Source organism: Takifugu flavidus, chromosome 1, assembly GCF_003711565.1.
Source record: "Takifugu flavidus isolate HTHZ2018 chromosome 1, ASM371156v2, whole genome shotgun sequence".
Classification (NCBI taxonomy): Eukaryota; Metazoa; Chordata; class Actinopteri; order Tetraodontiformes; family Tetraodontidae; genus Takifugu; species Takifugu flavidus.
This window is the reverse complement of record NC_079520.1, coordinates 12137067-12149970: the sequence shown is the minus strand read 5'-3', so window position 1 is coordinate 12149970 and position 12904 is coordinate 12137067. Positions and strand designations below refer to the sequence as shown.

General features: G+C 47.7%; 3 protein-coding genes across 3 annotated transcripts; 2 read left to right on the top strand and 1 right to left on the bottom strand.

The window, feature by feature from the left end:
* The first annotated feature begins 2938 nt into the window (after positions 1–2938).
* si:ch211-160b11.4 (lectin) lies at positions 2939–4399 on the top strand. Its single transcript, XM_057039789.1, has 6 exons — positions 2939–3098; positions 3239–3361; positions 3479–3567; positions 3658–3798; positions 3873–3978; positions 4071–4399. Exons 1-6 carry the CDS (start codon positions 3062–3064, stop codon positions 4136–4138), a joined length of 564 nt encoding a protein of 187 aa, XP_056895769.1. The 5' UTR covers positions 2939–3061; the 3' UTR covers positions 4139–4399.
* A 2383-nt stretch (positions 4400–6782) lies between these two features.
* Positions 6783–9349, top strand: mettl21cb (methyltransferase 21C, AARS1 lysine b). The gene is made up of 5 exons (XM_057040851.1): positions 6783–6902; positions 7330–7439; positions 7511–7665; positions 7735–7852; positions 8707–9349. Exons 2-5 carry the CDS (start codon positions 7352–7354, stop codon positions 9102–9104), a joined length of 759 nt encoding a protein of 252 aa, XP_056896831.1. The 5' UTR covers positions 6783–6902; positions 7330–7351; the 3' UTR covers positions 9105–9349.
* Positions 9223–12772, bottom strand: LOC130530011 (rhodopsin kinase GRK1-like). Its single transcript, XM_057040813.1, has 7 exons — positions 11566–12772; positions 11075–11202; positions 10741–10898; positions 10582–10665; positions 10379–10503; positions 10097–10298; positions 9223–10017 (listed from the first exon to the last, which is right to left on the bottom strand). Exons 1-7 carry the CDS (start codon positions 12262–12264, stop codon positions 9728–9730), a joined length of 1686 nt encoding a protein of 561 aa, XP_056896793.1. The 5' UTR covers positions 12265–12772; the 3' UTR covers positions 9223–9727.
* Positions 12773–12904: the final 132 nt, after the last annotated feature.

Genomic DNA, 12904 nt, shown 5'->3' with positions numbered 1-12904 from the left:
TCTCTGACCCTCTGCTGCTGCACGCGCGTGCGCGCTCCCGTTTCCCCGACAACTGACGGGGAGCGCGCGCAGGCCGCCCACCGCGAGCCGCCATGACTGTGGAGGTCACGCTGTCGAGATTGGTGCGGCTATTTCTCCCTCTTCTTCCCTCGGACTGTGTAACATCACTTTGCTGTCAGAAACAGAGTGAGGCTGGTTACGGTTCATTCAGGTTGCAGCGAGTTCAGCCTCAAATAACAATCAAAACTATCATTTAGGACCTTCTGCGTGATGCAAAAGCCTCCTGAGGGTTTCTGGGGGGGCTCTTCACTGATTTAATGACTGTACAGTTGTTTTATAGGGAAAGTTCTTTGTTCAATTCCAATGGTTGGATGTGCATTACTGGTAATTCTGATTCCTATGAATCTAAAGCAATGATTACTGGAAATCTAGTATAACATTAAATAGTATATTAGAATTGACAATAGGCTCACTTTCATCTTCGTTATATATAATATTTATTAATGCGTAAGGTCACCCAATAAGAGTTAAACTAATAAAGACAGGTCCATCATTGTTTGTATGTGTTTCTGGGATTTCAGTGAAATGTTCAGGAAATGATGTTGGACAGAGGAGAAGCTCATTGAATTTTGGATGTGTCGGATTCTGGAGGGACATAAGTTGAAAAACCTCCAGTATTCATGTCAGCATGTAAACAAAATGCAGAAACTACGAGGCTGAATCACATTTGTCTGCATGGTAATAAACATCATCTCTAGTTGCAGCTCCAGATGATTTTATTCCCCTTAAATCAGGTGTCTTTATGGCTTAAAGCAACGTTCCAAACACAGTCATCCCTGGTGAGACAGTTTTCTCACCCTTGAACAGTATAACTGAATGTTTGGGACCGTGTTGCTGTCCAGGATTTCATTTTCTGCTGCATCAGCCAATACATGTTTCACTCAGCAGACCTTTGCAGCCGCCACTTCTCCTGTTTTCACCTTTTCTTCTGCTCTGCAGGCAACTGCTGTGTGGATAACGTGTTTATTATCAAATGAGTAAACCCGTGGGCATGTAACAAAAGGACCAAACCCATTAATGGGCGCCTGTGCTCCTCTCTGAATGTTATCATGAACATCTTACTGGTCACCATTTTCCCTACATGTCAGCGGAGAAGGTGCAGAGACGGGACAGCTGCTGGCTGAGCTACCGTGTCCTTGGCTATTGGGTTTCTCACCAGCACCCTCCACACACAGCAGCACATTGTCCCGCGTCCTCATTAATGTGCACACATGCTGATACATTTGTGGGCATATGCACAGACAAAGACACACGCGCACGCACACGTGTGCAGAAGCACAGGCCGGGAGAGACAAGCTGAGGGTGATATCTGCAGCAGCACCTGTTCACAAGCGGCCGGCAGCTGCCTCGCTGATGTCATGTGACACACAGTGACACTCGTGCACATAGATTCATGACGACAACTGCTGGCTTTACACAAACATGTTCGATATGATACTGGATGATAAAATATGATACGAGATGGTAGTGTCAAGTCATACAACCCAGTATTCAATGGTTTAATTAGCATGTGACCATATTGGCAATATCTTATTGAGGCAATTAAACAAGAGAGATTCCCCGACTGACAGCAGCCGTGTTGTGATGAAGCTCCGGTCTGCAGATGGCTTGCAACTGAAAAAAGAGAAATGGAATGCAGCCATTTTAATGTCTTTTTTTTTTTTTTTTTAAATCACTGCTCTGAAGGAAACATCTGCATATCAAATAAAGACTCTGGGCCCGTTAGCTCTCCTAGCATTAGCATGCTGTGTTTGGCCGCACACATGAATGACAGAACGTGTGTGGCGGCCCCCCTGCAGCTGTCAGCAGTAACGTGAGCTCCCAGCTTCACATCACATCACAGCTGAGAGCAGCGTCGAGAAAAAATATGAGGAGGCTCGAGTTGAATCCCACATGAGCGACAAAGTCGTTCGGATTCATCTGAACTCGTGCTCACGTTTGTATTCATGGTTTAATTTGCAAAAGATTGCAGGTGAAGTTTCTGCATTTTATGACGTGTGGTGATATTATTCACTGGCATTATCAGTGGATTAGGGAGGAAAGCAGGTCAAAATCAGGTCATTTGATTAAGAGTCTAAAGGCTCTTTGTTTTATATGTCAGACATAATAAAGTTATTTTTCTGGAGCTTCAGCCGGTCACAGAATCAGGTGAATGAAATCTCAGACAAACAACAACACGTGAGGTAATAAATCCTGTCAATATTTACATGAAACACTGTAAAGCCACAGAAGCATGTGTGGAACCCTGATGACCCAAGAGTTTATAGAATCTGCTTCAATGTCAATGACATGAGTGTAATTTATATTTTTTTATTAATATCTTATTCATTTTGATCTATTTCCACACAAGACTATGAGGATGGACACGTGGGTTTAAAGTTCAGCTTAGAAAGTTGGGGTTGGGGTTCTGCTGCAGTGGCCTGCTGATCTGAGGGGTGTGGGGGAGCGGAAAGGTCCCTCCCATTAAGGGCCCGGGCTCGAGATCAAGAAGAGCGGGCTCCACATTTTGTACGATATTGGTAAAATGGTTTTTAAATAATTAACTGAGATCAAAAGAATGATTTAATATAAGATGAACACTAACATGATGAAAGAATTCTAGACAACCAGATGAAAGGATAAGATCATTTTATAGGAATAATGAAACAAGATCAAGAAGAATGAAGAATATAAAAGTAAAAGTAAGCTGGGATTTATATCTTAATAGAAAAAAAGGATATAATGATAGTTTATGTGTGTACCTGGTGTAGGTACACTAAGGGGGTTATTAGGGTTAGTCGGGGTTGATATCAGACTGGCTGCTCTCTGCTCACGTGTTAATTTGTGAGTTTAAGAGGCCAAGAGGACTCAAAGCAGTCACGTGTACTTTTCATACGATAAGATAACAAGTAACAGTTATTAACAGGAGGAGTTTTAGTTGTTAATCCGACAACCAAACACATTTAAACGCCAGCTGCAGCCACTGGAGCCACATTTTCTACTCTGGAATAAACTGGCCAAGATGAAGACCTTGACATTGCTCGCTCTGAGTCTTGCAGGTAGATTTCAACAGTTCAGTCTTTGTTCAAATGCTTGATTGCTCTGAAAAATTGCTTTTGGAAGAAAAAAATATTTGAACTAAAGTGAATAATATGCACACATCTGAATGGGTAATTTCGGATTGCATTTCTCGTCACAGTGGCTCTGGGAATGTCGCCAGGTAAAGACGAGGTCCCCGGGCCAATGGTAGAAGACGGCCCTCCTGCCGAGGGCCCCGTGGAGGAGGCTGATCCAGCGCCGGAGGACCAGCAGGAAATCCAGAGTACGGTGGCTCTAGAAGCCAGAAATATCATCTTTAACTGCTTCTGTGTTGGACTGAAGCGTGGAAAAGATTCTTCTTTCTGACATAAATATAATGTGTTGTAATTCCGCCTTTCAGCCAAAGGGGGGCACCACTGTCCTGGTTTTTCCCATGATGGCAGGTGTTACCGGTTCTTCAGAGCGCCAAAGACGGCCCGCAATGCTGAGGTTCGGACAGAACCCCTCAGAGATAGAGCACCAAATGTTTCCAAAGTGATGTGCACGCTCTCACGCTACTGTTACTGAACTCCACCGTAGGTATTCTGCCAAAAACTCTCTGCTGGCGGTCACCTGGCTTCCATCACAAGCCAGCACCTGCACAGACAGGTGATGCGCCTGATTCTGCGCGCCAACGGGGCCCCGACGCACGTCTGGGTGGGAGGACAACGATATTTGACGGTGTGTTGGTTTGGCCGCGCCACCATTTCACCAGTGTGCGTGTGACAGTAGTGAGTGACTCCTCCGTCTTTCAGACCGGCCGCTTTGTCTGGCTGGATGGTTCCTCCTGGATCTACGCTGACTGGCGCCCAGGGAAGCCCAGACCCACGTCAAATGTCGACAACTGTGTGGAACTGCTCGGTAGGGCTGACGTCACCCCGTTTTCTGACGTTTTAAACAGGGATGTTGCACATTTCTCCTCTTTCAATGCTGTCTTCCTTTTATACTTTCAGCAAATGGAAAGTTTAACGACCTAAGGTGTAGTGAAACCGAGGCCTTCATCTGCTCCCACCCAGAATAACTGACGTCACGCTCCTGACAGGAGCTTATGCTCATTTTGCACTATATTCAAATATGTTTTTGTCTATTTTTTAACTCAACTTTGTCAAATGGAATAGACTCTGTAAAGAAAAATTGATTTTTCTGCTGTGTTATAAGGCCTGATTGTTGTTGTTGATGATGATGATGATGATGATGATGACTGGATGCCTGCACTATGAGGCGTTAACAAAGCTTAATGTGCCTGTTAAACTCATTAAATAAATGTTTTGTTTTATTTGAATTATTTGTGTCTGTGTTATTTATGAACTGATTGTGGGATGATCTTCATCCTCGCTGAGTGATGCAGAAGGAAGCAGGACGTAGTAGCAATCCACACACACACGGATGCACGTGTACATGAGCACAGTGCTGGATCTGCTCCTGCCTCTGGTAACTTCCAGTCTAAATAACTTCATTTAGTTTGTCCACTATTGCAACAATGTCTAAAGCTAGAAGACAGAAGACAACAGTGCCACATGTGTGTCAGCCTGTGAGTATTAAGCAGTAAAGAATAAAATCAGTCAATAACAAGGGGCTCTTCTCTTTAACACGTTCTCTACCTGACTTTACTCATGGATTTACACAGTTTTTAGGCCACCTAGAAACTTCAAAGTTATTAATAGTTTGTTTCTGTTCCCTCAGACTGACTTATACTTTTACTTATACTTTTATACAATCTATTTTTGAATTCAATAAAATCCAGAAGAATGCTTGACTTTGACCTGCGCAGTCTGTCGGTCTCTTTCGTCCTCATTGAGTTTTTCATGCCAAACTGGTTAGACTGGGCTGGGAGCCATGACTGCTGCTGCCTTTTAAGGCCTGCTTTACAAGGCTTTCACATTTCTTGCTTTTGAATTTGTTTTTTATTCCCTTTTGAGACCCATTTTGACATTTTTCAGAATATCTATGACGTCACAAAGCCTGAAATCCCCCTGCAGGAGCCAACCCCGGGCCTGTCGTGTCATGTGGCCCCCAGGCTTTAGTGCTGATAATCCAGAGAATGGAGACTGGATTTTCTGCCACCAGCCAGGGCCAAACGCAGATGAGCGTCTATGGGGAAACAATGGCAGGCCAAGCAGCTCATTATGTGGGGCTAAACCGCTGCTTCCCTCTGCCCCCGTATGCACCAGGCTCACCCGGCTCCACCCAGAACTCTCTCCGGTGATTATGACCGCTCTCATCCACGTCTCAGATATCACGCTGGGTGTTTCTCCTGCCCATTTGGATTTATATCATCGCCTCCCCCATGACAATTACAGGAGCTTAACACCTGCTAACTGATGCATTCACTCACTTGTGCAGCATGCACAGCTACTTTAAAGCCTCCCTTTGCTCACATGTTGCTGGGTGTGACTCATTTTCCACTAGCATGCACGACTGCTCTGACCTTTTAATGTGAACGCGAGGATTAGCCGGCCTGAGGCGATGACTGGCAGCTCTTTATCCTCCTGGTTTAATTAATGTTGCTCGTATGTACAGTCAACACACATCCGCACCGAACATTACAACGTGTCAGGTTTCGCCACATTGGGCTGTCGTGGGATGAAAACATTGCCCCCTCACCAGAGAAATGGGCTTTAGTTGGATTTAAGAAGTGACTGGTTGAGCGCAGAGCTCCAGTTTGTCTTACTGGAGGAATTCTTTCTCTCTCTCTCCGTTGTTGCGGCAGATGATGACGGATGGACAGACGATGGCAGATGTGCTTGTTTTAAACAGGTTCATTAATTCAAGAAACCAAACGCGATCATTTCTGATTGAGTCGACAGGTTCGATGAAGGCAGCAGATCTCTGTTGCTCTGCTGATCCAGTTTCAGCGTCTGTCAGTGGCGCTTTGATGACAATGAGTCATTTTCTATATTCATGCAGCACAACCAGCTGTCTGACTCTGTGTGTGTGTGTGTGTGTGTGTGTGTGTGTGTGTGTGTAGCCTCAGCATTACGCACAGACACTCGCGCTGCTGCCGGCACCATTTCTTTCCCCCTCGTCGACCGTGTTGGCTGCACCAGAGGAAAGCGTGTTACCTTTCCCAGCTCTATTGGTTTTTCACACCTGTTTTCATAGTTCTGACATGTGAGGATGAGCATTCTGATACAATCACAGTCGCCAGCCTTTTATTTTGAACGCATGGTGATGTATTGAAACCCGCTAATCACCTGTTTATGAGGCCAAATGTCATGTGGGTCAAGGTCACGTCCATCTCTGGGTAAAGAGGTGCAGCAACTGCAACTACGGTGTGGAACTTTTCAGCTCGGTTTCAAGGCCAACTGGAGAACCAGAGATGAGGAGGAAGCGCGCAGGTGTGAGTGTGCACAGCTTCCTCAGCTTCCTTCCTTCGCATTTAGTTGTGTCAGCAGCTGAAATGTTAGCATCTCTTGTCAGGAGGAGGGAATCTCAAAGTTCTTCTGAGTCTCCAACAAAACTTCGGAGTTTCCCCTTTTCCAAATGTGCACGTGTTTCCTGTTCCTGTGTTACCTGTGCACCGGGACTGTGAGGAGGCAGTAATGAGAAACTCAAACACGCCGTCGCATCCAGAACATGACAGCGTTGATGTTCCAGTCCTGGGAGGGGTCAGGGCGGGTCAACACTAATCTGTTTCTCTGCTCTTGTCTCTCAGTTGTGGGTGCCTGAGACCCCTGACACCCCAGGGGGTGTGTCGCCCTGTTGCATTTATAGATGCTAGAACTGATGGATGGATGTAGAAACACAGTAAGAACAGAGGAATAAAGGACCGGCCAGTCGTGCAGGTATGTGATATCTGACAGAAATGAATTATCAAGTGGGATTACCTGGAAATATGGACCGATCTGCCCTATTCCTTAATATTTATCTGCATATTTACACTGATTCTCAGCTGGTTTGGTGTCACTGGGGGGGAGGGGGGGAACTGTTCTGCTGGATCTCTGTTGTCAATCCAGGGGTTTAACCAGCTGTTTCTGGGCTCCAGACTGGAGTTGGAATAAGCCCGACAGACACGGAGACTAAATCTGGTCCACTCGGGCACCTTTCAAACCATTTATTTATCACTTAAAAACGGTTTCTTTTTTTTAAAATCTATTTCTCATTTCTTAAATCTCAGTTCTCTGCTGAAGTTTCCTCATAAATCCACAGATATGGGTTTTGAATATTTTAGATTTGGTGTGTAAATACATTTGTGACCTTCTCCTTCCTCAGCTTTTACCAGAACTCTGAGATCATGCAGAGACCAACCGCAATCAGTCAACCCACGAAAACACAAGGTTCGGATCAAGAAAAGGGGAACCAACTGATGGAGGCAGATGAGGGTAATTTGGGGTTAAACCGCGCTGGTCGGTGCAGCGGGTGTCTGGAACTGTAACCAGTTTCTCTTCAACAGGCCTAAAGGCGATGGCAGGGGAAGCCTTGAACAGGAGGAACATCTGGGAGCCGAGCGTTTACTTCGCGCTGGGAAAGGAATCTTTTCATTTTGCCGGTCAGGACATCAGCATCCACGAGTCGATGGATGCGTACGGCGCTCTGATCTGGCCCGGGGTACAGCAACACCGCCGGGGGCGTCTCTGCACACATGGGTGTGTTTTCTAACCGGGATTTGTGTTGCAGGCAATAGCGTTGTGCCAGTTTTTGGAGAACAACCAGCAACAAGTGAATCTGTTGGACAAAGCGGTGCTGGAGATCGGAGCTGGGACGGGCCTGTTGTCAATAGTGGCTTGTTTGCTCGGTGAGTCTATTTCAGGGGTCAGCAGCCTTGCAGACATGGAGCGCCAAGCAGGCCATGTGTCCACCCACATTATTCCAAATGATCAAATGCCTGCCAGCCAGTGTGATCCTGGTCTTTGGGATTGCTTGGCTCATATTTGAGTCAAGCTCTCACCATGAGTGCCAAATGCAGGATGCCATTTTGTTCTACGCTATCCAGAGCAAAGCTAGAGACCAGAACATCTCTCTAAACCCAGCGCTGACGCTCCCTACACTTCTGTGTGACGCAGGAATGTCATTTGTCCCAGACGCGGACGATTTATTTGGCATGCCGTCAAAGCCCGGCAGCAACTGCAGAATGAGGAATCGCCACAGAACCGTGTCACAGTACCCGGGTAGACACGGAACCTGCCTCAGACAGAATGTTTTTGTGCACTTTTTACTGGTCATCCAGTGGTATTTAGTGATTTCCTCTTTTTTTTGTGAAAAATGCCCCACGCTTCCTCTTGGTTAAAGCCAGAGAAACAGTGGGGGGTCTGTAGGGCTGAGACCACCCACACCAAAGCTAGTTGCTGAGATAAAGCCATTGTCAGAGACTGACGTCATTTGGTCCCTCTGTCAGAATCACTTTATTCTCTGTGAAATATCACATCCAGCATTAATATTCAGTTTCTGTAGAAGAGTTTCCTCTGTCTCTTCGCTCATTTAAAGGCCAGAGTGGAACTTGTGGATGTTGTACAGATTCAAAGGTTTGAATTGGCCTCAGAAAAGATTAAACTCCTTCTAGTTGCAGCAAAACTGACATTTTGAATGCTACAAATGGACCAATGGATTGTTGCCTGTGTGGCCACCTTGTCATTGTGACCTCTTGTTCAGGCGCCTGGGTCACAGCCACCGACCTGCCAGACATCCTGTCTAATCTGACCTTTAACCTTCTGAGGAACACCAAGGGCAGATCCCGCTACACCCCTCAGGTAGTGGCTCTGACCTGGGGTCAGGACCTGGAGCGAGACTTTCCCTTCCCATCGTACCACTACGACTACGTCCTCGCGGCCGATGTGGTCTATCACCATGACAACCTGGAGCAGCTGCTGAAGACCATGCATCATTTCTGCAGGCCGGGGAGTCGGACGACTCTGCTGTGGGCCAACAAGATGCGATTCCAGTCGGACCTGAGCTTCGCGGAGAGATTTCAGAGCAGTTTCAACAGCACGCTGGTCGCCGAGATCCCACAGACGGAAATGAGGATTTACAAGGCCACAGCCAAGAAGTGAGGGAGAGGATTTAAAGGTCATACCTTCAAGATGATCAAACTCAAATTTCCTGCCAGTTGAAAGACGTTTATTGTATTTATAGAATCACATTCCCAGACAGACGAAACTCCTGACTCCATTCATCATTTCAATAAGCTATTTTATTTGAACTTTTCAACACAATAAACCAGCAACTGCTGCAGTGGTTAACAAATAAAAGGATCTGCTGTTAACGTGTCTCTATATTCAACTAAACGCTAATAAAAGTCTTAGGAGGTGGTTCTGCTCTCGGCTATTCATGCAAGGAATCAAAGACAGACAACCCTGAAAAAATGTCCAACGTTGCTCCAGAAGCATGAAGGTGTGTGTTCCTCGCCCTTTAGTTGTTGGCTGAGCTTTGCAGTAAAACCAGAGGAACACAATCAGGAACGACCCTGAATGGTCCTGCAGGCGCACGACAACATTCCTGCACCAAACACGCCCACAAACTTTTGAAACTGTGTTTTAAATCTAATCATTTGCACGCAGATGGAGAGCAGCCAGAGAGGAAAAGGGGACGCATGTGGCTTTTATTGGATCTAAACGCATTCTTCAAACTGTGGGAATAAAGTTCTGAAGGAAGATTTGGGGTTGATGTTTTTACTCTACGACGCACAGCAGGTGGACGACTTTGGCTGCTCCAGTATGGACTCCCTGCGGAGGTCGTCCGGGACCCCCCCTTCGGGACCCCAAACGTTGAGCTCGCTGTAGATGCCCATGTCAATCATCTCCTCCTGCCAGGGGATGGAGATGTTCCCCGAGGAGAACTCATCAAAAAAGCTCCTGTCGGTATCCTCCAGGTTCACCCCCTTCACCGAGGAGAAGGCGCCGACGTCGTCCAGGCTTTTGGCGTACACCACCCTGGGGTCGGGCACGAACGGGGGAGGCAGAATTCCTGGAGGGGAAGCATTTCTTTAATCTAGGAGGACATTCTGTCTGGTTTCTTAGTGCAAACGAACCACAGCTGGCGTTACCTGCATTCAGCTTCCTCCAGTTGATGTCGGTGAAGAAGGGGTGCGCTCTGATCTCATCGCAGCACCCGTTTTTGAAACCCATCCTCTTGTCCATCTCTTTAGCAAGGAGCCCCTCGCAGAGCAACTTTGCATTCTGACTGAAGTTGTCCGGGTACTCCACCTGCCGCGTTAGCATGCGCTCTTTCATCTCCTCCCGTTCAACCTGAGCAAGAGACGGGTGGACTTAGACGCCATCTATTCCTCTGGAGCTCTAACTTTTGCTGGAGTTTATTTGCAACTGACCTTCTCCCCCCTGTTTCTAAAGGGGTTCTTAGCAGCTAAGAACTCAAAAAGAGTCACTCCCAGAGAGAAGTAATCCACACACGAGTCATACTTCTCCCCTTTTAGCATCTCTGGGGGCATGTACCCTGCATGAAAAGCAGAAATTGCTCAGAGGCCAACGACAACACATTTAGTACAAACAGGAAATGACTGTTTTCACCCACCTGGTGTCCCAGCGTAGCCTTTAGTCATTGTTTTTCCTTCTTTTAGCTCCACAGCGAGACCCAGGTCAGATATACGCACATTACCTGATTAGACAAATAACGGTTTCATTAGCCGCCGTTTATGGCACGTTAATAACCGGACAGATGGGACACTTCTACCATCGTTATCCAGCAGCACATTTTCGGGTTTAAGATCTCTGTAGATGATTCTTTTCTGGTGGAGGTGCTCCAAACCCTGGATGATCTGAGCGATGTAGAAACAGGCCCTGGGCTCCTCAAACCCGGGGTTGTTCTCATCCACCAGGTAGACGTGATACCTTCAGAGACAAGAGGACAGAGGAGTAACAACACCACAGCATATCCACTTAGCTTATATACAGGAAATATTCTTGTAACCAAGACATTTTGGGGGGGATATTTTTGCCGCTAGATGTATAGAACACAGGCTATACGGCTGCGTCGAAACCTAAATAAATTAATGATCAGAATTTACTTGAGGTCTCCTCCGTTCATGATGGTCATAATCAAGCAAAGTTCCTCTTTGGTCTGGAAGGCATAGGCCAGCGACACGATGAAGCGACTGTGAACCTTCTCCAGGATGCGTTTCTCCACCATCGCCCCCTGCAGGAGGACAACAGGAAGGACAGCTGGGTCACAGAGCTACGCCATAGAAAACAATGTTGAGCGGCAGCCCTCGTTGAGGCTCAGCAGGAGATATTATGGCTGCGGATAAGTCAAGGGCGAAACACAGCGGAGAAGTTCCATTCAAGAAGAGCTTTGTTGCAAAGCTTCCTGCAGCGCCCTAACCCTGTGGCTTAATACTGCCAGGGGCAGGGACAAAGACGATTAACACCTCCGTGTGGGGCACACAAAGCCAACAAAATGTCTTTGTTGCATCACCACATGCACCAAGTCGACACAACTTCACAGGTTATAGGATGTGACTACGCCAGACCTCTGGTACAGGAGCGCTGGCGCCCTCACCTCATAGCCTTTCCTCTTCTTCAGCCTCTTCTTGTTGAGTTTCTTACAGGCGTATAGTTTTCCCGTGGCCTTCATCTGACAGGCTGAGACCTCCCCAAACCCACCTTTCCCCAGCACACGGAAGTCCAGGAACCAGTCTGCGTCAATGGGCTGTGTCTCCAGCCACTTCCACTGCAGGAACCTCTTCAGATACATGCTCTCCGTGAAGAACATGAAAGGAGCTTCCCGTAGGTAGTCCAACGTCGTGGCCAGAGCTGCAGCAAACAAGTCATCGCCGACGGCCTCCTGGCCCTCCTTCACCTTCGCGATGACGTCCTCAGGCAGGTACGGGCAGTAATGTTTGGCCGCGGGGTCCATGTAGCGCTGAACAATCTTTGAGGCCTTCTGGGCCCTGTCTGAATCCTCCGCCAGATCGTAGCTCTCGATGTCCCTCCACAGACGACAGGACCCGTGGTACTCTTTGTTCGCGTCCAGGAATTCCCTGAACAGACGCTTGCCGATCGGCTGCTCCACACAGACGGTGTCAAAGGACAAATCCAGGGTGTCCCTCAGGCCCTCACACACGGTGATGTGGGGCAGTTTGAGGCGAGAGTGGAACTTCTTGTCGCGGGCTGCCGCCGAATTGGTGCCATCAATGCTGCCACGGGCATTGATGTAGGCAGAATTTGCTACCACGGTGGTCAGGCCTCCGATGTCCATGACGATGAGACTCTTAAGCGGTGCCGAGCGGACACATCGCAGAAAGACCAGAACAAAACGCGAGCACTAACCTGTCAGGGGCGAAGGCAGAGAGAACCTGGGCGACTGGTGTCTCGGCCAGATCCCAGTAACGCTCTGAGCGCTGCCCCACTGTGGCGTGCGCACGCACACGGTCACAAACCTGAGTCAACACCTTTCTGTAATCCACTAACACCCTAATGCCCCAGACGGTGCGCGAGCACAGCCTGAAACAGAACATCAGGGCCAGCGGAGGCAGCTGGACACCAGCAGACAATCCAGTGAGAAATCAGGAGATTCGGCACCGAGCAGAGGTCACATTTGAAGAACGCGTAACCAGCACGTCCTCGCAGTGCTGGCGTGAAGCAACCGGACCATTTGAAAATAAAATGAGCTGGTGTGAGCTTCGGCTGAACACCCGCTCCACTAAATAAAGGCAGCACCTTCCCTGCTGGTCCTCATCAGCTCTCCATGTCAGCAACACTTGGACGCGGCTAAAAAAAACAGAAAAGCCCACACAGGCAGGTCCCGAGCCGCCGGGGACAAAGGTCAGGGTAAAATCCGGAATACGCAACCCGGCGTCATGGGTGGTTCCAAAAAATGTTTTTTTTTAAAAAAGCAC

Coding starts and splice junctions, on each gene's coding strand:
- LOC130530011 (XM_057040813.1), bottom strand. CDS start 12,264: ATGGACATCGGAGGCCTGACCACCGTGGTAGCAAATTCTGCCTACATC. Junction 10,299..10,378: donor TTAGAAACAGGGGGGAGAAG/GTCAGTTGCAAA, acceptor TCTCTTGCTCAG/GTTGAACGGGAGGAGATGAA. Junction 10,018..10,096: donor CTGGAGGAAGCTGAATGCAG/GTAACGCCAGCT, acceptor CTTCCCCTCCAG/GAATTCTGCCTCCCCCGTTC.
- si:ch211-160b11.4 (XM_057039789.1), top strand. CDS start 3,062: ATGAAGACCTTGACATTGCTCGCTCTGAGTCTTGCAG. Junction 3,099..3,238: donor GCTCGCTCTGAGTCTTGCAG/GTAGATTTCAAC, acceptor TTCTCGTCACAG/TGGCTCTGGGAATGTCGCCA. Junction 3,799..3,872: donor GAGGACAACGATATTTGACG/GTGTGTTGGTTT, acceptor TCCGTCTTTCAG/ACCGGCCGCTTTGTCTGGCT.
- mettl21cb (XM_057040851.1), top strand. CDS start 7,352: ATGCAGAGACCAACCGCAATCAGTCAACCCACGAAAACACAAGGTTCG. Junction 7,440..7,510: donor ACTGATGGAGGCAGATGAGG/GTAATTTGGGGT, acceptor TCTCTTCAACAG/GCCTAAAGGCGATGGCAGGG. Junction 7,666..7,734: donor GCGCTCTGATCTGGCCCGGG/GTACAGCAACAC, acceptor TTTGTGTTGCAG/GCAATAGCGTTGTGCCAGTT.